The sequence below is a fragment of the Scyliorhinus torazame genome, chromosome 21 (assembly GCF_047496885.1).
Source record: "Scyliorhinus torazame isolate Kashiwa2021f chromosome 21, sScyTor2.1, whole genome shotgun sequence".
NCBI lineage: Eukaryota > Metazoa > Chordata > Chondrichthyes > Carcharhiniformes > Scyliorhinidae > Scyliorhinus > Scyliorhinus torazame.
In genome coordinates, this window is record NC_092727.1 from 56,517,262 (window position 1) to 56,541,963 (window position 24,702).

At 48.1% G+C, this 24,702-nt stretch overlaps 1 protein-coding gene across 2 annotated transcripts in view; it reads left to right on the forward strand.

Annotated features, from left to right (window-relative positions):
- kirrel3a (kirre like nephrin family adhesion molecule 3a) overlaps nucleotides 1–24,702 on the forward strand; it is a 1,049,271-nt gene that overhangs the window by 907,394 nt on the left and 117,175 nt on the right. For both annotated transcript variants that reach the window (XM_072486819.1, XM_072486820.1), the window contains exons 7-10: nucleotides 3,436–3,584; nucleotides 4,564–4,691; nucleotides 11,839–11,965; nucleotides 13,486–13,586. In XM_072486819.1, the coding sequence (XP_072342920.1) occupies nucleotides 3,436–3,584; nucleotides 4,564–4,691; nucleotides 11,839–11,965; nucleotides 13,486–13,586 (505 nt within the window). The remainder of the gene's footprint in view (nucleotides 1–3,435; nucleotides 3,585–4,563; nucleotides 4,692–11,838; nucleotides 11,966–13,485; nucleotides 13,587–24,702) is intronic.

Below are 24,702 nucleotides of genomic sequence, written 5' to 3' on the forward strand. Positions count from 1 at the left end.
TCACCCATTTCTCTGCCTGCACCTTGGGTGTGACCACACTTACATAACTGCGATCTATGACGCTTTCCGCCACCTGCATGCTCCTAAGTGCATCCAATTGCTGCTCCAACCGAACCATGCGGTCTGTGAGGAGCTGCAGTTGGGTGCACTTTCTGCAGATGAAGCCATCCGGGACGCTGGAAGCCTCCCGGACCTGCCACATCTCACAGTCAGAGCACAGCACCCCTCTAACTGACATTGCGTCAATTAATTAAAATTAAAATTTGTCTTTTTTTTTTTTTATAAATACTTTTTTTAAATTACAAAGTTACTGTCAACTATCTGTTTCCTAGCACTAGATTTCTAATAGAAATGCGATAGCTAACTATAATATCCTCCGATCTCTGGCTTAGATATCCTCTAAATTATAATTAAGTTATTATGTTTAATTAGTTCCCAAATACTCAAAAAAATTTAGGTTAGAATCCCAACCAGCCACTCAGGTCACAGCTTTTCTGTGATGTCACTTCAGTTTCCCCCCGACACACACAATTTGAAAAAAAGGTATAAAAGTAAAAATCACTTGCTTACCTTCTGAGATGTTCTCAGGTTCTCTCGCTGACAGAGACTGCTCCTCCACCTCCAATCCTTGGCCTGCACAATGCTAATAATGTAATAATATAATATGGCACTTACCTTACACCAATGGGTCTTATTATTAGGTTAGAGGAGGAGGGTGGGTGGGAGACACTACACGTGTAGTGTCTCGGGTTTCCTCTCCACCAGAATTTATTGGGGGGGGGGGGGGGGGGACTTGCCAGAGGTCGAACTTCCGGTTCCCGCCGAAATCCAAAGGGCTGCTCCTGTAAAGGTAAGGTTTTTAAACTCACTACTCACCTCCAAGAAGGCCCCTGCGCACCGCTGCCGCCGAAATCCAAAGGGCTGCTCCTGTAAAGGTAAGAGCTTTTAAACTAACTACTCACCTCCCAGAAGGCCCCTGCGCACCGCTGCCGCCGAAATCCAAAGGGCTGCTCCTGTAAAGGTAAGGTTTTTAAACTCACTACTCACCTCCAAGAAGGCCCCTGCGCACCACTGCCGCCGAAATCCAAAGGGCTGCTCCTGTAAAGGTAAGGTTTTTAAACTCACTGCTCACCTCCAAGAACAGTGAGAGGTGTTACAGAGCATGTTACAGTGAGGAGTATAACAGATAGTGTTACAGTGAGGGGTGTTACAGAGAGTGTTACAGTGAGGGGTGTTACAGAGAGTGTTACAGTGAGGGGTGTAACAGTGAGTGTTACAGTGAGGGGTGTAACAGTGAGTGTTACAGTGAGGGGTGTTACAGAGAGTGTTACAGTGAGGGGTGTTACAGAGAGTGTTACAGTGAGGGGTGTTACAGAGAGTGTTACAGTGAGGGGTGTAACAGTGAGTTTTACAGTGAGGGGTGTTACAGAGAGTGTTACAGTGAGGAGTGTTACAGAGAGTGTTACAGTGAGGGGTGTTACAGAGAGTGTTACAGTGAGGGGTGTTACAGAGATTGTTACAGTGAGGGTTGTAACAGAGTGTTAAATGATGGTGTTACAGAGAGTGTTACAGTGAGGGGTGTTATAGAGAGTGTTACAGTGAGGGGCGTAACAGAGAGTGTTACAGTGAGGGGTGTTACAGAGTCAATGAGGGATGTTACAGAGAGTGTTACAGTGAGGGGTGTAACAGAGTGTTACATGAGGGTGTTACAGAGAGTGTTACAGTGAGGGGTGTTACAGAGAGTGTTACAGTGAGGGGTGTAACAGAGCATGTTACAGTGAGGGGTGTAACAGAGAGTGTTACAGTGAGGGGGGTAACAGAGTTAATGAGGGGTGTTACAGAGAGTGTTCCAGTGAGGGGTGTTCCAGAGAGTGTTACAGTGAGGGGTGTAACAGAGCGTGTTACAGTGAGGAGTGTTACAGAGAGTGTTACAGTGAGGAGTGTAACAGTGAGTGTTACAGTGAGGGATGTTACAGAGAGTGTTACAGTGAGGGATGTAACAGAGCATGTTACAGTGAGGAGTGTTACAGAGAGTGTTACAGTGAGGAGTGTAACTGAGTGTTACAGTGAGGGGTGTTACAGAGAGTGTTAGAGTGAGGGATGTAACAGAGCATGTTACAGTGAGGAGTGTTACAGAGAGTGTTACAGTGACGGGGTGTAACTGAGTGTTACAGTGAGGAGTGTTACAGAGAGTGTTACAGTGAGGAGTGTAACAGTGAGTGTTATACTGAGGAGTTTTACAGAGAGTGTTACAGTGAGGAGTGTAACAGAGCATGTTACAGTGAGGAGTGTTACAGAGAGTGTTACAGTGCGGAGTGTAACAGTGAGTGTTACAGTGAGGGGTGTTACAGAGAGTGTGACAGTGAGGAGTGTAACAGAGAGTGTTACAGTGAGGGGTATTACAGAGAGGGTGTAACAGAGAGTCTGCGAGTGTAACAGTGAGTTTTACAGTGAGGAGTGTCACAGAGAGTGTTACAGTGAGGTGTGTTACAGAGAGGGTGTAACATAGAGTCTGCGAGTGTAAGTGAGTTTTACAGTGAGGGTTGTCACAGAGTGTGTTACAGTGAGGGGTGTTACAGAAAGTATTACAGAACGGGTGTAACAGAGAGTATTACAGTGAGGAGTGTTACAGAGAGTGTTACAGTGAGGGGTGTCACAGAGAGTGTTACAGTGAGGGGTGAGTTACAGAGAGGGTGTAACAGAGAGTGTTACAGTGAGGGGTGAGTTACAGAGAGGGTGTAACAGAGAGGTATAACAGTGAGTTTTACAGTGAGTGATGTCACAGAGAGTGTTACAGTGAGGGGTGTCACAGAAAGTATTACAGAACGGGTGTAACAGAGAGTGTTACAGTGAGGGGTGCAACATTGGGTGTCACATTGAACGGTGTATCTGTGAGTATTACAATGAGGTGTAAAAGTGTTACAGTGAGGGGCGAGTGGTAATATCTCAGGGTACAATGAGACAACTGGGGTATTCCAGGGTGTTACAGTGAGGGGCGTGGGCTATTTTGGAGTGTTACAATGAGACAAATGGAGTGTCCCAGTGAGGGGTTTGGGTTATATCAGAGTGTTGCTGTGAAGGTGGGTTATATGACAGTGTTGCATTGAGGGGTGTATTCTGTAGCAGTGTTGCTGTGAGGATGGGCTATATCACGGTGTTACAGTGAGGGTGTGGGGGAAAATCCAGTGTTGCAATGAGGGCTGTTTGTTAATTCACATTGTTACAGTGAGGCATGTTTGTTCTTTCACGTTGTTACAGTGAGGCATCTGGAGTGTTTCGGGGCATTACAATGAGATGAGTGGGGTATTTCAGAGTGTTGCAGTGAGGGGTGTGTGGTATATGAAAGTGCTACAATAGCCTGGGGTATATGCAATGATTTATTTTTCTTCAATGCCAGGGTGTTGGTTATGACGTTTAATTGACCGTGTGTTTCAGATGGGCGAAGGCTGGTCAGTTGCTGAGAGGTGTTCTGGGTGAGACATACGAGACAATTGTGGACTACACTTTCTTCACAGAGCCTGTGTCCTGCGCCGTTTCGAACCCACTGGGAAGTACAAACATCAGTCGGACCGTCGATGTGTACTGTAAGGAATGTTTAACCTGCGCTTGCCATTCCTCATTCTCCCAACTCTCAGCCATTCCCCAATTTCCCAATTGGAAAATGACTGAAAATAACCAAACGGGCTCCTCAATATCTGGTGATGTTAATCCATCGAAAATGCAAAATGTAATCTTCACAGGCGCATCCATTACCATCTGCTAGCATGGGGCATCATTAACATATTCAAATCAAATTGTCACAATGCCGCAGGAGCCCGGTTTTTCCAGGTGACGAGTCTCATCACTTTAAGTGTTTTTGAGTCATAGTCTGTGCAGAATTTTGGTGAGACCACATCTGGAATATTGTGTGCAGTTTTGGTCTCCATATTTAATGAAGGACGCACTTGCATTGGAGGCGCTACAGAGAAGGTTCACCACGTGGGTCTCTGGGATGAGGGGATTGCCCTATGGTGAGAGGATGAGTAAATTGGATTTATATTCTCTGGAGTTTGCAAGAATGAGTGGAGATCTCACTGAAACCTACAAGATTCTGAAGGGGTTTGACAGAATGGACTCTGAGAGATTGTTTCGGCTGGTCTGGGAATACTTGAGCAGACTCTCGGGATATGTAAGGGGGCCGATCATTTAGGACTGAGATGAGGAAAAATTACTTCACGAAAAGGGTTGTGAATCTTTGGCATTCTCTACCCCAGAATGGCCTGGATGCTCCGTCATTGAATAGATTTAAGGCGGTGGGATAGACTGATTTTTGGTCTCTCGGGGAATTAAGGGATATCAGGAATGGGTGGGAAAATGGAGCTCAATGGGCCATGTGATCTACTCTTGCTCCTGTTTTCTGTGTTCTTGTATTACATTCCTGTGAAACATGTTTGGAATACATCTTAATCCATTAAAGGTGCTGATAAATGCAAGTTGTTGTTGGGGTGCTGCCCCAGCTTTGCTGAAAATGCATACAGTCTCATTCTTCGGCTCCGCTCATCGTTTCCCTCCTTCCCCATGCAGTTGGGCCCCGGCTGACCTCTGAGCCCCAGTCTCTGTCCGTGGACCTGGGATCAAGCGCCATCTTCAACTGTGCCTGGACCGGAAACCCGTCTCTCACTATTGTGTGGATGAAGCGAGGCTCCGGGGTGGTGAGTATGGGAACCGGCACTGGTCAGTCAACGGGCATCCCGCATCACCCAGGCGATGCCACATATCCTGTGCCCCACTCCATCTCTGTCCAATCCCCACAAGTGCGGGCGAGGCCAGGGGCACTGTGCGATGAGGACCATGTGAGAAGCTCATTCTTTCACTCTTAGGGGCATCTTTCACCATCTTTTCAGATTGTGTGGGATGCACAATGAATTCTCATTGAAATTTTCATTCTCAGGATCTGGTTTAACTGACACATCCAGCATTCTATTGCCTGTCCCTAATTGCCCTTGAGAAGGTGGTGGTGAGCTGCCTTCTCGAATCACTGCAGTCCCATGTGGTGTAGATACACCCACAGTGCTGTTAGAAATGGAGTTCCAGGATTTTGACCCAGCGACAAGTGAGGAAATTACCATACAATTCCAGGTCAGGATGGTGTGCACATTGTGTCTCATTTTCCTGTCACATAATAGTGATGATTTATCATTCTCTGATTGCAGTGCAAGGAATGCAACCCCCGGGGTTGGTCTAATCCTTCAGATCTTACCAACTAAGCAGCTCAATTATTTCACACTTTCCTGTGTTGCTTTTGCTTGACCAAAGGGGTGGGCTGGATTCTCCGACCCCGATGCCGAAATCGTGGGCGTCATTCTCCGCCAGCGGGAGTCTCCGTTCTGCCGGCGCCCGGGGGTTTCCCGACGGCGTGGGGCTGCCCCACAATGGGAAACCCCATTGACCGGCCGGTGTTACGGAGACTCCCGCCGGCCGGTCAGTGCAGAAATGTGGCGGGGCGGGTAGGGGAATTTCGCCCCGTGTTCGGCAACAGGGCGGAGAATCCCTGATGATGCCGAAATCGGGGCGCCGCTGTTTTGGGATGTTCCGCCCCCTCAAAGGCAGCGTACTTTGCAAGTACCCCGCTCGCCCTATCTATGGCCTCCGTACATTGGCTGAGCCCCCCCGCGATGCTCCGCCCTCAACCGGCCGCTTTCCCAACGGCGTGGGACACATGTTTGCTAGTGCTGTTGGGGAGGGTTTAAATTAATGTGGAAGGGGGATGGGAACCGATGCAGGAAGTCAGAGGGAAGTAAAACGGGGCCAGAAACAAAAAGCAGTAAGGGGGAAAGTGGAAGGCAGAGAAGCCATAGTCAAAAATCAAAAAGGGCCACAGTATAGGGTACAGTGACTGAGAAGAGTATGAAAGGGGAGGTGGTCAATGCAGGATTGAGGGTGTTGTGCCTAAATGCGCGCAGTACACGGAACAAGGTAAATGAGCTTGTTGCACATTGAAATTGCCGGTGCGATGTTGTGAGTATCACAGAGACTTGGCTGCAAGGGGATCAGGGCTGGGATCTAAATATCCAAGGATATGGTCCATCGAAAGGACAGGCAGATGGGCAAAGGGTGTGGGGCTGCATTGTTAATAAGGAATGAAGTTAAATTGAGAGCAAGGAGCGATATAGGATCAGAAGGCATAGACTCTCTGTGGGTAGAGTTGAGGAATCACAAAGGTAAAAAGACCCCGATGGGAGTTATGTACAGGCCTCCGAGCAGTAGTCAGGATATGGGGCAGAAAATAAATCAGGAGATAGAAAAGGCATGTAAAAAAGGCAATATTACAATAATCATGGGGGACTTCCATATGCAGGTGGACTGGGAAAATCCGGTTGGCAGTGGATCCCAAGAAATGGAATTTGTGGAATGTCTAAGAGATGGTTGTTTGGAGCAGCTTGTGACAGAGCCTACGAGGGAACAGGCAATTCTGGATTTGGTGATGTGCAATGAGGCAGACTTGATTAGGGAACCTAAGGTGAAGGAAACCTTAGGGAGCAGTGACCACAATATGATAGAATTTACCCTGCAGTTTGAGAGGGAGAAGCTGCAATCATATGTAACGGTATTACAATTAAATAAGGGTAACTACAAAGACATGAGGGAGGAGTAAGCCAGAGTTGATTGGAAAAGGAGCCGAGCAGGGAAAACAGTGGAACAGCAATGGCAGAAGTTTTTGGGGGTTATTAGGGAGGCACAACAGAAATTCATCCCGAGGAGGAAGAAACATGCTCAGGGGAGGACAAGGCATCCATGGCTGATGAGGGATGTCAAGGACAGCATAAAAGCTAAAGAAAAAGCATACAAAGTGGCAAGGATTAGTGGGAAACCAGAGGATTGCGAAACCTTTAAAAGCGAGCAGAGGACAACTAAAAAAGCAATAAGGGGGGAGAAGATGAAGTATGAGTGCAAGCCAGCTAGTAATATAAAGGAAGATAGGAAGAGATTTTTTCAATATATAAAAGGTAAGAAAGAGGCAAAAATAGGCATTGGACCACTAGAAAATGTGGCTGGAGAAGTAATAATAGGAAACAAAGAAATGGCAGACGAACTGAATAGTTACTTTGCATCAGTCTTCATGTTGGAAGACACCAGTGGGATGCCAGAGCTCCAGGAGAACCAGGGGGCAGAGGTGAGTGCAGTGACCATTACTAAGGAGAAGGTTCTGGGGAAACTGAAAGATCTGAAGGTAGATAAGTCACCTGGACCGGATGGACTACACCCCAGGGTCCTAAAAGAGATAGCTGAGGAAATTGTGGAGGCATTAGTGATGATTTTTCAGGAATCACTGGAGGCAGGAAAGATCCCAGAGGACTGGAAGGTGGCTGATGTAACACCACTGTTTAAGAAGGGAGGGAGGCAGCAGACAGGAAATTATAGGCTGGTTAGCCTGACTTCGGTCATTGGTAAGATTTTTGAGTCTGTTATTAAAGATGAGATCGCGGAGTACTTGGAAGTGCATGGTAAAATAGGACTGAGTCAGCACGGCTTTGTCAAAGGGAGGTTGTGTCTGACAAATCTGTTAGAGTTCTTTGAGGAGGTAACAAGGAAGTTAGACAAAGGAGAACCAGTGGACATGATTTATTTAGATTTCCAGAAGCCCTTTGAGAAGGTGCCGCATAGGAGGCTGTTAAATAAGTTAGGGTAGGGTGTTCAGGGTAAGATCCTGGCATGGATAGCGGATTGGCTGACTGGCAGAAGGCAGAAAGTGGGGATAAAGTGGTCTTTTTCAGGCTGGCAGCCGGTCACTAGTGCTGTGCCTCAGGGGTCTGTGCTGGGACAACAACGTTTTACAATATACATTAACGATTCGGAAGAAGGTACTGAAGGCACTGTTGCTCAGTTTGCAGATGATACAAAGATCTGTAGAGGGACAGGTAGTATTGAGGAAGCAAGGGGGCTGCAGAAGGACCTGGACAAGCTAGGAGAATGGGCAATGAAGTGGCAAATGAAATACAATGTGGAAAAGTGTGAGGTTATGCACTTTGGAAGGAGGAACTTAGGCATCGACTATTTTCTAAATGCGGAAATGCTTCGGAAAGCAGAAGCACAAAGGGACTTGGGACTTTCCTTGTTCACGATTCTCTTACGGTTAATGTGCAGGTTCAGTCGGCAGTTAAGAAGGCAAATGCAATGTTAGCATTCATGTCAAGAGGGCTAGAATACAAGACCAGGGATGTACGTCTGAGGCTGTATAAGGCTTTGGTCAGACCCCATTTGGAGTATTGTGAGCAGTTTTCTGCCCCGTATCTAAGGAAGGATGTGCTGGTCTTGGAAAGGGTCCAGAGGAGGTTCACAAGAATGATCCCTGGAATGAAGAACTTCTCGTATGAGGAACGTAGAGGACTCTGGGTCTGTACTCGTTGGAGTGTAGAAGGATGAGAGGGGATCTTATTGAAACTTACAAGATACTGCGAGACTTGGAGAGGATGTTTCCACTTGTAGGAAAAACTAGAACCAGAGGACACTATCTCAGACAGAGGGACGATCCTTTAACACAGAGTTGAGGAGGAATTTCTTCAGCCAGCGGGTGGTGAATCTGTGGAACTCTTTGCCGCAGAAGGCTGTGGAGGCCAATTCACTGAGTGTCTTTAAGGCAGAGATAGATAGGTTCTTGATTAATCAGGGGATCAGGGGTTATGGGGAGAAGGTAGGAGAATGGGGATGAAAAAATATCAGCCATGATTGAATGGCGGAGCAGACTCGATGGGCCAAGTGGCCTAATTCTGCTCCTATGTCTTATGGTCTTATGTGGTCTCACCTGGCGGGAACTCAGCGTGGCAGCTGCGGACTCAGCCAGCGCCGCCACAATTGGGGGAGGGCCGACCCGCGGGCACAGGTGGACATATTCGGGGCTGGGGGCACACGGTCATGGATCCAACAATTCTCTGGGCCGTATCGGCAGCTCGTGCCGGGTGCTCTACGCTGCCGGCATGCTAACCCCCAGCCAAACGGGGAATCGGTGGTCGTTTTGCGCCAGTTTTCCTGGCGTAAAAGGCCACCGTTTTCACGCCGGCGTGGGGACACAGTCTCCAAATCGGAGAATCAAGCCCATTGTGTCTTGAGTCTGCTGGGAGCAGCTGGAGCAGTTTTTGGGCAATGTGAACTAACTTAGGGAGTCTCTCGGGGTTAAGAAGAAAGCAAGATCAGCCAGAGACCCTGCTCCTGATCACCGACAGGGGGGAAAGGGGGCATGTGTACTTGCGTGCGAACATTGAGTGGGTCGTGGATCAGAGCCGTCTACGGTGCCCCCTTAGTTTAATAGTTTGCCAGTACTTCTTGGCCAATTGCTACAAACCCATGAGGAAGACCCACAGGGATGCTCCTGATACACCGCTCAGTACGTCCCTCTTGTGGTGTTCTTTGTGGTTCAGATGCTCGGATGGTTTGTGTAGTGTTCACAAAGACCACAATTAGCTTTTGTATTGAACAAAGCTAAAGATTTATTTACACTAATTAATTGAATTCGACTCCTACTTCCAAATAATAAACAATTGACAATAAAAATACAATCTACACTCATCTACCACTAATACAATAACTATGATCTGCTCTCACTCACACTAGCTTTCCTACAGTCTGTCTTCTAGCCTTCTCCTCAACATTCTCCGAGAAGGCTTAGCATCAATGCTTTATATAGTTCTGTATCTAGCTCCCTCTAGTGGTTTATTCGCACAAAACATTAACCCTTACAGTTCTGTACATTTCTCATATTGTCACACCCCTGAGAGCAACTCCTAAAGAATCAGTTTTAACGCCTTGCTGTGTACACATACCCACTGTTACAGCCTCAGAGCATCGACAAGCACCTCACAGAAAGTGAAATATTGGTGAAGTAGAATCCCGATTATAATGTAGGAAATGTGCCTGTCACTTAATGCACAACAAGTTCCCACAAACTGCAGTGTGATGTATAACTTGTTTATCTGCTTTAGAACCAGGGGGTACAGTCTCAGAATAAGGAGCAGGCCATTTAGGACTGAGACGGGAGGAACTTATTCACTCAGAGGATGGCGAATCTTTAAAATTCCTATCCCAGGGGCCTGTGGAAGCTCAATCATTGAGTATAATCAGGACATAAATTGATAGATTTCTAGAGATTGAAGCTATGAAAGGATATCGGGATAGTGCTGGTAAAAGGCACTGAGGTGTAAGGTCAGGCATGCACTGGCTGAATGGCAGAGCAGGCTCAATGGGCCAAATGGCCTGCTCTTGCTCCTATTTCCTATGTTCCTACGTGGGTTGAGTCAAAATGTTGACCTGGAACTCCTGCTGCTCTTCTAGGTGTGGTGAATCTACATAATGCAGCAAACAAGCCTCCATTTAACATTGGCTTTTGAAAGATGGAATCCTAGGTTGGGATTCTCCCATTCGGCGGCAGAGTGTCCACACTGTCGGAAACGACGGCGTTTTTCACGACGGCGTGATCGGGCCACTGGGAGTACCAATTCTGGCCCCTACAGGGGGCCAACACGGTGCTGGAGCGGTTCACGCCGCTCCAGCCTCCCATCTCGGCGCAAACTGTGCACTGTGGAATCTGTGCATGCGCAGTGGTGCAGGCGCGATGGCCTCCCTCAACGCGCCGGCCCCGACGCAACATGGCGCGGGGGTTCGGGGCCGGCGCGGAAGAAAATAGGCCCTGGGAACGAGTGGCCGGCCTGCCGATCGGTGGGCCCCGGTCACGGGCTAGGCTCCATCGGAGGCAGCCACCCCCCCCCCCCCCGCGGTCGGAGCCCCCTTCCCCCCCCCCCTCCCTCCCCCCTCCCCCCCAAAGGCCCCCCCCCCCCCGACCCTGCGTCAGAGTTCCCGCCGGCTGCGACCAGGTGTGGGCGGCCCCGGTGGGACTCTGCCATTTTAGAGCGGCCGCTCGGCCCATCCGGGCCGGAGAATCGGCGGGCCGTCCGCGTACAGCAGCTCGCGACCGCGCCGCGTCACACGCACCAGCGCCAATTTTCCGCTCCGCGGAGAATCGCGTGCCAGCGCCGGGGATTCTCCGGCCCGGCCCCGGGCTGGGAGAATCCCGCCCCCTGTCACTGCAACACTCAATATCAATTTGGGAGTGTCTGCCCGATTATGTACAAGCCCCTGGAGTGGGACTGGAAGCCACAACATGCTGATTCAGAGGTGAGAATTGCTATCACTGCACTAAAGAGATGTTCCCACCTCTTCTTTCTGGATTCATACAATGATAGAATTCAGTGTCAAGCAGTACACACGACGGAGCAGAAATCTTGCACCCATGTGGACTGAACACCCTTTCAAATTGTACGGACAGGGACCGTTGGGTAAAGGACTGGGACAGATGGCCTAAAACTTTTGGGCTGCACTAAAGATGGCTGCTTCCCCTCCCCAGCCCCCTCCGCCATCTGACCTGGCCCTTGCCGCTCTCTGAACGCTGACAATTACCCATTCATTTTCTCAGCTGGGCCATGGATGGAGTGAAACATGAGCAAAGAGCACCACATGGTGGCAAGCAGCGGCACTGCAGCACCATCCTCCACAGGTTAGTCAGAATTCAAAAGATAAGCTGAGGGTTTGAGGATTCAGAATTTTTAAAAAACAAAGAAAAGGTGGAAAATGGACATTGGATCCGTCAGTGTCAGAGAAAGGACGTGGTGTCTGAGGGCAGTGATAGGTCACAAGTTGTGGGACTTACTTTTCAGTTCTAACTACACCGACAGCTCACAGCCTCACCCCATCACTGAGGAGATTCCCCGGAGAGAGGGATGGAGAGTTAATTTCCATTGCCCTGTAATGCCCTGATTACCTTGCAATGTTCCTGTTATTGACCTCTGACCTTTTCCTCCGCTCCTTCAGGTTCTCAGCAACGATAACATCATGACACTGAAGGCAGTCGCCCAGGAGGATGCTGGGAAGTATGTCTGCAGGGCAGTTGTGCCACGAGTTGGTGCCGGGGAGAGGGAGGTCAGCCTGACAGTCAATGGTAAAATACTCCTCTGTCCCCAGCTGTCACCCTGTGCTTACACACACACGTACACATGCACATCACATACGTACATGCATGCACACACACACACACATATGCATGCACGCACAAGCACGCACACAGACACATGTGCACACAAATTGCACATGCAGGTGCACACACGCATGCAAATACATATGCACATACAGGTGCACACATAGATAGATCTGCACACATGCACACGCACATATACACACATATATATACATGTACACATACACGTGCATGCACAAAGACTTATACATATGCATACACACTCAGTTGAATGCATATTCACAGGTTTGCATACACATATACACAAATACACATGCGCATAAGGCACATACATATGCACACATGCATATACATGCACACACACAGCTGCACACAGACACATACATGTTCACACAAACACGCATACATGCACACATGCAGATACGTACAGAAACTGCTACATGCCCGCACATGTCCACAAATCCATGCACAAGTGCACATGGACACATGAATGTTCATATGCACTTTTGTACTTATGGACACTCAGGTGTACTTCATTACATCCACATCTGCACAGGCAGTGGAACAGATTTTACACAATCAGCTCACAAAGATAGGTTCATAAATGCTCGTGTCTAGGTTTACAGATACACGAGCATCAATATATTGATGCATACAGGCACACACACATCTCTATAAACAAAAGTACATTGGTGTTATAAGCTTTAATCAAATGGATAGAATATTGTTATAAAGGAAGCACAGGGTATTGAATGGAGACCGTCGCTCTGTGAGGTTAGGAACTGTGCTGTTGCGCATTTCAACCTCACTGACACCGCCCGACATTCATCATCCAGCTTTAATTTGCAGAGCCCCTGCTCCAAGGTTCAAAGCTGTTGAGAAATATGTTAGCCAATCAGCATCTTCTGTGGTCAAACACTCTCACCGAAGAAGCAGAAGAGAACAATAAATAAAGTTGCACAGTTCAAATTTGTTCCAGAAAAAGAAATTGCTTTCAAATGAATTCTGCAGAAAAATGATGCCGTCCCTAGCGAACAAAATCAAACATCACCAGGAACCTTGAGGGGGGACCTCTGTATGGTTCACACAGTGGCACATATTTACGTCAAACTTTCCTTGACTCTTGGCAGCTTTTCTCCGACATGTTTCACTAATGTTCCTCCAATTTCTGCTCACTGAAGTTAACAAAGGGGAAAAAGAAAATATGCTGGTTACCTTTGAGAAAAAATTTGCTGCAAGTTTGTTGCATATTGTGTGTGCAATTACCCTTTAAAATATTCATTAGATGTAAATTTATTTTAATTAGATCACTAATAATTAGCAATTATATTCAGTTTAATTATGTGCAGAGTGTGCCCTGATGTTGCTTGTTCCTTTGGCGAGGGTGTAATACATGGAAGGCTTTGATGGATGAAGAGTCTAATTTAATAAAGTTGTTTGATGAATTGCATGTGTGTGTGATTTGTTTTTATTTTGGATTGCAGGGCCCCCCATCATCTCCAGCACACAGATGCAGCACGCTCTCCAAGGCAAGAAAGGGGAGATCAAGTGTTTCATCCGGAGCACACCTCCTCCCGATCGAATAGTGAGTGACTCAGCGAAATAGGCACTTAGTTGCTCTCGTAGGCCAATTGGGGCGGCACGGTAGCACAGCAGTTAGCACTGTTGCTTCACAGTGCCAGGGACCCTGGTTTGATTTGCGGTTTGGGTCACTGCCTGTGTGGAGTCTTCATGTTCTCCCCGTGTCTGCGTGGGTTTCCTCCGGATGGCGCCGGAACATGGCGACTCTCTGTGAGCTCTCCCAAACAGATCCTCTCTTTACACCCAATCCAATTCCTCCTGCAAGTTCCGAAAGACGTGCTCGTTAGGTGAATTAGACATTCTGAATTCTCCCTGAGTGTACCCGGACGGGAGGCGGAGTGTGGCGACGAGGGGATTTTCACAATAACTTCTTTGCAGTGTTAATGTAAGCCTACTTGTGACACTGATAAAGATTATTATTATCATTGTTTTTATTATTAATGCCACCCCCTCTCGTTGTTGCCCGATTACATCAATTACATAGTCCTGTTAGAAACCCTCTCCCATGTCCCAATAATTCTGTCAAGCGAGGAGCTGAACTTGACGGGCAGGAAAGATTTGCATTTATTTAGCACCTTTCACAACCTCAGGTGTTCTGAGTGGGCTGTAAGACCCCACCAATGTTGTAGGAAACATGAAAGTCAATTTACAGGCACGAAGCTTCCGTAAGGAATGGTTCACCAGGACACCAGGGGAAACTCATGCTGCGGTTCAAAGTGGTGCCAAGGGATCCTGAGCAGGAGGAGAGGGCCTAAGTTTAATCTTACACCTGAAAGACAGTGGGGAGACGTGTGTACCCACCGGCAGCGGGACCCTCTGCCCCAGCAACTGGCCAATGAGGTTTTCCATTGTGGTCACCTCATGCCGTCGGGAAATCCTTGGGTGTGAGTGCGCTCCGTCGAAGCAGAGGATCCCGCCAATGGAGAATCCCACCCAGTAGCTCTGACACCACCGCACTCCCTCAGTGCTGCTCTGGAGTGTCTGTCTGGATTTTGTGCTCAGGTCTCTGGAGTGGGACTTGAACCTACAATTTCCTGACATAAAAATGACAGATTATTGTTTTTCCACAGCCTCATGTGTAGGGTTGCCAACCCTCCAGGATTGGCCTGGAGTCTCCAGGAATCAAAGATCAATCTCCAGGTCACAGCTGTGTGCGACCCTGGAGAAAAGTCACAGGACATTACATAGAGAAATACATAGAAAATAGAAGCAGGAGGAGGCCATTCAGCCCTTCGAGCCTGCTCCACCATTTAGTATGATCATGGCTGATCATCAAATTCAATACCCCAATCCCGCCTTTCCTCCAAAAATCCCTTGGTCCCTTTAGCCCGAAGAGTTTTATCTAATTCCTTCTTGAAATTACACAATGTTTTGGCCTCAACTAATTTCTGTAGTAGAGAATTCCACAGATTCACCACTCTCTGGGTGAAGATGTTTCTCCTCACCTCAGTCCTAAAAGGTTCACCACTTATCCTCAAACTACGACCCCTAGCTCTGGACTCCCCCACCATCGGGAACATTCTTTCTGAATCTCCCCTGTCCAATCCTGTTATAATTTAATACGTTTCTATTAGACTCACCATATTAATGCTCTGGCTACTAGGGCAGGTCAAAGGCTAGGAATCCGACAGCGAGTAACTCACCTCCTGACCCCCCAAAGCCTGTCCACCATCTACAAGGCACCCGTCAGGAGTGTGATGAAATGCTCTCCACTTGCCTGGATGGGTGCAGCTCCAACAACACTCGAGAAGCTCAACACCATCCAGGACTTGATTTCTCTCGTTCCACAAACATTCAACCACCCTCCACCACTGATGAACAGTGCCAACTGTGTGTACCATCTACAAGATGCACTGCGGTAACTCACCAAGGTTTCTTAGACAGCAACTTCCAAATCCACGACCACTACCATCTCGAAGGAAATTGGCAGCAGATACCTAGGAACCCCACCACCTGGAGGTTCCCCTCCAAGTCACTCACCACCCTGACTTGGAAATATATCACCGTTCCTTCACTGTCGCTGTGGCAAAATCCTGGAACTCCCTCCCTAACTGCACAGTGTATGTACCTGCACCTCAAGGGCTGCAGCGGTTCAAGAAGGAAACTCACCACCACCTTCTGAAGGGCAACTTGCTGGCCGGGCAGCGATGCCCACATCGTGTAAATGAATTTTTAAAAAGATCCCCTCTCACTCTTCTAAACTCCAATGAATATAATCCTAACTGACTAAATGTCTACTCATATGACAATCTCGCCATTCCAGGGATCAGCCTGCTAAAGCATCGCTGCACTCTCTCCATAGCAAAAACATCCTTCCTCAGATAAGGACAACAAAATTGCACACAGTACTCCAGCTGTGGTCTCACCTGATGTGTTATGTACTCTGGGATAAGACAGGCTGCAACTGGATGCAGCTTTAACCAAAAGGTACTCCAGACCTTGAAGTTAGTTCAATCTGATTTATTGAACCAATAGCACAGTTATCACAGTTCTCTATGAGTTCAACTCTCTGCTAACCTAAGTGTGATTACTCAGTCTAACTGAACCAGACTAACTCTTAGCCACGTGCTGGAGGTGTGATACTGTACATACACCCTGACTCACTCTGTAGATGTTCATCAGTGAAAAGAGGTTGAGTGTGAGTGCCTCATGCCTTTTATAGTGAGATACCACCCCTGAGTGTCCTGCCTGCTCATTGGTCACGTCCTGTTCTCTGTGTTCATTAGCTGCCTGTCTGTATATCATTATCTGCATGTCTGCATATCATGACATCTCCCTTTTTAAAAATGTTTTGTTGGCACATGGGAACGTACTTACATGTGGTGGCATATATTAACATATTTATAAGCGGTGGCATATGTGAACATATTTACATCTGAAGACAGCTGTCTAATGTGAGAAAACAGAACATAGCAAACAAAACAAATGTTCATAAGTCCAGTCTCTGGGTCTTGTGTCTGATCCTTGTCGACCGTTGGAGAGGTGGTGGTGGGGACGACGGCGCCTTGACAGGCGGGATTGAAGCCTGACTGGTGACCTCGTAGTTCGAGGTATCAGGAGGTGGCAAAACAACAGACGGAAATGGAGAAGAAAGCGGTTGTGAGCAGGCAACTTTGCGCAGTGCCCGTCTGTTTCGTCGCACAACAGAACCATCAGCCATATATACAACATACGAGCGGGGCGCTGGCCTGTCGAACAACGCCAGCTGGAGCAGCCCAGCCACCATCCAGTATCTTGATTCTGACAGTGTCAGCCGGGGATAACACGGGCAAATCGATGGCATGAGCATCATAGCCCTGCTTTTGCTGGTTTCGGAGCTGCTGCACCTTCTGCAGCACCGGGAGGTGATCCAGGTTGGGCAAGTATATGGTGAAGTGTCGTCCGCAGGTCCCTGTTCATCAGGAGTTGAGCCGACGATGTGCCAGTGGACAGTGGGGTCGCCCTGTACGCAAACAACACGAGGTAGATGTCAGAAGCAGAATCCGCGGCCTTGCAGATGAGCTGTTTCACAATGTGCACCCCTTTTTCAACCTTCCCATTGGACTGCGGATAGTGTGGACTGGAAGTGACATGTTTGAAATGGTGTGACTTGGCAAACATAGACCACTCGTGGCTGTTGAAGCACGGGCCATTGTCACTCATGACAGTGAGTGGGATACCATGCCTGGAGAACGTCTCTTTACAGGCCTTGATGATGGTCCAAGATGTGAGGTCTGAGAGCTTCACGACTTCAGGGTAATTGGAGAAATAGTCAATAATCAACACGTAGTCACGACCATTCGCACGAATGAGGTCGATGCCAACTCTGAACCACAGGGAGGTCTCGATTTCATGCTGCTGGAGAGTCTCCTTGCTCTGCGCTGGCTGGAAGCATTGACAAGTCGCACAGTTGAGGACCATGTTCGAGATGTCCTGGCTAATACCGGGCCAGTAGACAACCTGCCTGGCTCTGCGTCTGCACTTCTCGACGACCAGGTGTTCCTCATGGATTTGGCGGAGCACCAAGCTCTGGAGACTGAGTGGAATGACAATCCGGTCCAGCTTGAGGAGGATACCATCAATCATCGTCAGGTCGTCCTTTACATTGTAAAATTGATGGCACTGCCCTTTCTGCCAGCCATTGGCGAGGTGGTGTCATACGTCCGGTCCCCTTACATTATAACTCACCCTACACGATAATTTACTAAAAGGTGTGGATCAAAAAATCAACAAGGAGGAAATTGTGGGAGGAAAATTAATGAGTTGCCAATTTAGAAGAATGGTGGGAAATGCTTGACTACAGTTTAGCAAAAATGCTGAAATATTCTGGTCTTGACCTTATTATGAAAACACATTGTCCTCCGAAAGGTAACAAAATGTGTACTCAAATTGTTTTTAGCCAAGGACAAGAACATACGTACTACATATTTCAGCTTACGTACTTTCCAAGGTCTATTTAATATAAACATGGCAGTTTACTTCAAACTGTGATTTCAGATTATAAAACATGCTGTCTTCAATCGAATCTCAGAATGCAGTGCACTGGCTTTTGCAGCGAGAACACTCTCTCTCCGCAAATATATTTGTTTAAATAAATGTCCTTAAATCGAACCTCAAGGAATTTGTCTTTATTATGATTTCCACGACACGCGCTAAGTAGGAATGCCCTGTCTGGCTTGACAATTTCAAAACGTAACCGTGCATAGGTGCTCCGGTTGGAGACGAGTAGATGGCAGGATCCCAGTGCCGTGATGGCATTTCCGTTGTAGTCCAAGAGACTGCAGGCTGCTGGAAGGACCTTGGGGGGCTTCTTGATGCGTTTGAAATCTGCCTGTGGGAGGAGGTTGGCAGAAGCATCTGTGTCCAGCTTAAACTGGATGGAGCAGTGGTTGACCTGCATCACCGCACGCCATTCGTCCGCAGAATCCACAGCGAGGTTGGATTGAATTTGTGATGAGTTGGATGTGGCATATTCACATTTGGTAATGATACCCACTCAGTAGGCGGAGTCCAGGCATTCTTCCTCTGGATCCGTTGTGCTGCCAGGATCAGAATCTTGTAATCATTGTTGCACACTCTGAACGCGCCGCCGTCGAAATTGGGAGCGCTGGCCCCTGACTGGTGGTGCAGACCTGCACAAAGCTGCATAGTGTCCAGGTTTACCGCAGTTTAAACATCGCCTGCCTCTTGCAGGGCAGTGTTGCTTTAAGTGGGCGTTGCTGCAGTTCGAGCATGTCATGACGTTGGCGCTGCATCCGGGTGATGGCCTGCACACTCTCTGCCTCGTGGGAGGCAGGTTTCTCATTTTCAGCCGATTTGTTCTGGGCATAGCGATTTTCGGCGTGCTCGTGCACTGTGCATGTTTCAATCGCGACTGGCAGGGTCATATGCTTGATTTTCAGTAGCTGCTTTCTCAGAGGATCAGAGTGAATTCCAAAAACGATTTGGTCTCTGATCATGGAGTCAGCAATATCACCAAAGTCGCAGGGCAGCGCTAGCAGGCGGAGGTTAGTTCAGAAGGAGTTGAAAGATTCATCTTTACCTTGTAGACACTGTTTCAATATGTAGCGCGCGAAGATTTCATTGGTGTCCACTTCACAGTGACTGTCAAACTCGTCCAGGATGGTCTGAAACTTTGTCTTGTCCTCGCCTTCGGTGAAGTGAAAAGATTTGAAGAGTTCGATGTTGAGAGGAGAAGCGCAATCTTCCTTGCATCAGACGCACCCACGAGGTCTGAAGCTTCGATGTACAGCAGAAACTTTTGCTTGAATGTCCACCAGTTGGCACTGAGATTGCTGGAGGCCCTGAGCTTTTGAGGAGCCTGAATCTTCTCCATGGTACCGGGATACATTCGCTGGCCGTCACGGAACGGACTGAGGTAAACCACCTAGATTAAGCAGTCTCTTGGTAGCATGTCGTGTTATGTACTCTGGGATAACACAGGCTGCAACTGGATGCAGCTTTAACCAAAAGATACTCCAGACCTTGAAGTTAGTTCAATCTGATTAATTGAACCAGTAGCACAGTTAGCACAGTTCTCCATGAGTTCGTCTCTCTGCTAACCTAAGTGTGGTTACTCTGTCTGACTAGCTCTTAACCACGTACTGGAGGTGTGATACTGTGCATACACCCTGACTCACTCTGTAGATGTTCATCAGTGGAAAGAGGCGGAGTGTGAGTGCCTCGTACCTTTTATAGTGAGATACCACCCCTGAGTGTCCTGCCTGCTCATTGGTCATGTCCTGTTCTCTGTGTTCATTAGCTGCCTGTCTGTGTCTGTCTGTATATCATTATCTGCATGTCTGCATATCATGACATCACCAATGCCCTGTACAATTGCAGTAAAACACTCCTCTTCCTATACTCAAATCCTCTCGCTATGATGTGGAGATGCCGGCGTTGGACTGGGGTGAGCACAGTAAGAAGTCTTACAACACCAGGTTAAAGTCCAACAGGTTTGTTTCAGACACTAGCTTTCGGAGCACTGCTCCTTACTCAGGCGAATCCTCTCGCTATGAAAGCCAAAATACCATTTGCCTTCTCTACTGCCTGCTCTGCATTGTCATTTTATTTGAACATTTCACTTTACCAGATATAAAAATATTGAAAATGGGAGGGAAGAAGCTGTTTCTCTCATAGAGCTTCCCAATTAATCCACACCCCTTATTTTCCCAACGGCCCTGCAAATTCTCCCCTTCATCCCCCAATCCTTCTGAAAGTTATTGTTGCCCCCGCGTGCAGCACTCTTTCAGGAACCCCATTCTGGGTCATAGCAACTCGATTCCCCGGTCCCAGCACATAATTAGTGCGTCAGTCAGCAGAAATTGTTGGGTATTTTTAGGAAGTGGGTGGGCAGCCTCCTCAACCCCTGCACCTTTCGGGATCTCTGCGCTACTTCAATTCGAACCTCTTCTGGACCCCAAATTTTAGTCCCACCACCGCTTTAACCCTAAACTCTGGAATTGCCTCCGCCAAGCTCCTCTGCCTCTTTTGTCTCCCTTTCCTCCTTTTAAGATTCTCCTTGAAACTTTCCTCCTTGTCAAGCTTTTGGTCACTCTGTTTTCTTCCGCAGCTCAGTGCCTTTGTGAATGTTCCTGTGACATTTTACTACATTGATACAAAAGGTATTGGCCATCTCTTTCCGCACTTCTTCCTGAAGCCCATCAGCCCGTGAGTTCCTCATCTCCTGACAACACAATCCACCACCAGCAATGCAACATACAGGGAAAATTAGATAACAGTTGCAAGGAAGAAAAGCCGAGGAAATGAAAGCAGATTAATTTTTGGATGCACAGCCCAATGCAGCACTATCAATGAGAAACATCTGGTGCAGCCTGTACAGTGTGCGATTAGACGTGTAGAACATGTGACAATGGTACAGATGCTCGGTTTCTAATTAGTTCGCCGGCTAATGGCTTTTTTATTGCAGTGAGAAGTCTTTATGGATCAGCAGAAATAAAAATGAATCATTTCAGAAATAGGATTGGATGGTGTGCAGTCTCTCTAATGTCAGCTGCAGGTTTCACATTCAGTGCACTGATTTCAAATTTGTGGTGATTAGTTCGAGGGGCGAGCAAATGAGGGGGGGGATTCCTGCTCTCAGACTGCACACAATGCGACTGCTGTGCATAGTTACTGGCGACATGTTAAGTTGTCACTCTAATTGAATCAGCTCAGGAAAATAATGCAAACAGAGGGAAACACTGTGGAGAGTCCAAATGAGGAGGTTTCCACTGATGCCTTCACGTAATGATTACTGGAGGATAGGCTGTAATGATGATGGACTGTGCATTGGGAAGGTTTAATAGCTGCAGTTATCAGTCCCTTGGTTTGTTCAGCACATGAGAGACCTGTGAGAGATTTGCCAGAATAAGGGCATGAGGCTCCCCTTGTGATTCACTGTCTCACACTGGGCCCTTTGCTTACTCTGGACTCAATGGTCTAGGTTTACTCTGCATGCAATGGTCTGTGTGCTCTACAAATGGCCTCAATGTTTTTTTGTTCAATTCATATTTACTGGGTGTGGGCATCGCTGGCTAGGCCAGCATTTATTGCCCATCCCTAATTGTCCTTGAGAAGGTGGTGGTGAGCTGCCTTCTTGATCCGCTGCAGTCCTAAGGTGTAGGTACACCCACAGTGCTGTTCGGGAGAGAGTTCCAGGATTTTTGACCCAGCGATAGTGAAGGAACGGTGATATATTTCCAAGTCTGGATGTGAGTGACTTGGAGGGGAACTTGCAGCTGGTGTTGTTTCCAGGTATCTGCTGCCGTTGTCCTTCTAGATGGTACAGGTTGTGCATTTGGAAGGTGCTGCCTCAGGAGCCTTGGTGAGTCCCTGCAGTGTATCTTGTAGATCGTACACACGGCTGTGCGTCAGTGGTGGAGGGATTGAATGTTTGTGGAAGGAATGACAATCAAGCGGGCTGCTTTATCCTGGATGGTGTCAAGTTTCTTGAGTGTTGTTGGAGCTGCGCTCATCCAGGCAAATGGAGAGTATTCCAACACACTCCTGACTTGTGGGCAGGCTTTGGGGAGTCAGGAGGTGAGGTACTTGCAGCAGGATTCCCAGCTCCTGACCTGCTCTTGAGCCGCAGTACTTCCTCTGGCTAGTTCACCTCAGTTTTGACCCCCAGGTTGTTCACCAGGATTGTTTAATATTTCATCTTTTTAACCCGTTCCTCCTATTTTTATTGTTGATATTAACCTCCTCTCTCACAGCAAGTTGTACGGTGAAAGTCTCATTGCACAGTTTGGTAAATGGCACCTCTCCATTCCCCAGATAATGTTCTCTGGAGCAGGAACATCAGTGAATCATCTAGGGGTGCTCCCGTTAGATTTCACCACCTACACTGACCTTTGATCAGCCAGTAAGTCATAAGTAGCCGACATGAAACCTTGGGTGTTTCTCGGCAACAGGAAGCAGCGCGCCATTCGCTGGCGGCAGGATTCTCTTCTGCCGCCACTCTCTCTGGGAATTCCCATTGAAGCCGCTGGGAAACCCGCGGGCGGGGGCACACTGGAATCCTGCTGCCTGAGAATGGCCGGAGAGTTCTGGCCCCCTGGACTTAGTATTTCCCCCCATCTTTATCCAGGTTCCAGTCCTCTCCACTGGAGCAGCGTGAAGCTCCAGCAGGCGTTGGACACTTTGCTGACCGCTCAACTGGCCTAGTGGTCAGACCTAGAGACTGCGGGAGAGAGTCTTCACTTCACCATCCCTTACCTCCTCTCCAAACAACTTGCATCTATAAAACACCTGTAACATGGTAAAGCATTCCAATGCACTTCATGGTGAGGTAATTGTCATAATATACACCAGTATATCATGGTGCAGACACACACACACACACTGATGGACATGCAGTGGGACCATCAGCCTACACAACACTGCAGCCAATCACCAGTGAGAGCACACACTCTATAAAGACAGGGGACAGGAGAGTTCCCGCTCATTATAGTAGCAGCCAGTTCGGAGCACAGAGCTCACAGCCTGCAACACAGACATTCACCATGTCCTGAGTGCACCACCTGGTTAGGACTAGGCAAGAGTCAACAGTTAAAGCTGGTATTGCATTTACCCACAGTTCAAGTACGTTAATATAGTTAACCTTATAATAAAATAGAGTTGCACCACTTCCAGTGTTGGTGGCCTGTTTGTGATCCAGAACACCCAACACATCATGGTGCAAGGAGTGGATGCATACTAGCACTTCTGCGACCCACCTGCAACTAATCAGCATTCCGGCATCCTGAAGTGTGGAGAATATCACACTCCGCATCGCCGGCACTTCAGCGTACAATGACAACCAGCAACGATACCCAGGCAAGATGTTCAAGATCTGGGTTCCGCAGCAGCTCCAGTGCCATGGCGATCTCCGCGAAAACTGGCAGGCATTCCGGCAAAAGTTTGAAATCTTCCTGCTGGCAGCCGAACTAGAAGACCTGGACGATCCTGAAAAAACAGAGCTTCTCCTCACCATCGCCAGTGCCAGAGCAGAAGAAATCTTTTAAAAATTCAAGTTCTCCAAGGGGCAAAACAGGAGTGACTTCCAGGCAGTCCTGGACAAATTCAGCAAATACTGTGAGGAAAAAACACTCCAACCAGCAAGAAAAGGTAAGAGAAGCGTCAGTACTCACCTCGAAGCCGAAATCCCGGAGCAGAGAACGATTTTGGTCGGCGGCCATCTTTCTAAAGGGACTGCAGTTGCGCGACGCCGCGCATGCGCAGTCACAAAAACGGCCATAGTAAAGGAACCGTGATGTGTGCATGTGCAAACGCCTCCTACGTGCTACGTCACGCGCGTCATGATGTCAGAGGCTCCGGACCACGCCCATTTAAAGGGGAAACGTCCCAAATCAAAGAAAATATCTTTTAAAGCTGTGAAACAACCTTCCTTCACCTGGAATGACAGCACAATGCCTCAAATTGAACCAGGAAATGAAATAAACCTCCGAAGAACCCTGCAACAAGCAGTTACCTACGCTCAAACCGAGTCCGATTCCGACTTTCCGCAGACCAGTGACACCGACGACCCGAGGGAGCCTTTTCGAGTCGCTGTTATAACAAAGAACAGGCTGTCCCCGAATCAAAACCACCAGCCGCTGTTGGTGCACAGCATTGATCCAGACGACAAGTGATGTGCCACCCTGACGGTCAACCAATCCCAGATACGATTCCGCCTGGGCACTGGTGCTTCCGCCAATCTCCTAGCGTGGTCAGCCTTTCAGACCCTTGGGGTTAAACCAACCATTCTTCCGTCGACCTGCCAACTAGTGGACTACAATGGCAAAGTCATTCCTGCTACCGGTTCATGCCAACTCGAAGTGACGCACAACTCGCGAAAAGCCATCCTTCTCTTCAAGATCGTGGGCTCCTCGAAGGCTCTGTGCTAGGCGCACAGGCATGCAAACTCCTAAAACTCGTTCAACGAGTACACTCTCTCTCTCCAGAGGACACGCCTGCCTTCCAGGATGCGGACTTCAGGGCGCAACTCAATGCCATCATCGACCAGCACCGCGACGTTTTCGAAGGCATGGGCACGCTTCCATACACTTACAAAATCCTGTTCAAACAAGACGCCACGCCTGTGGTTCATGCACCTCGCAGAGTCCCAGCACCCCTCAAGGACCGCCTCAAACAGCAGC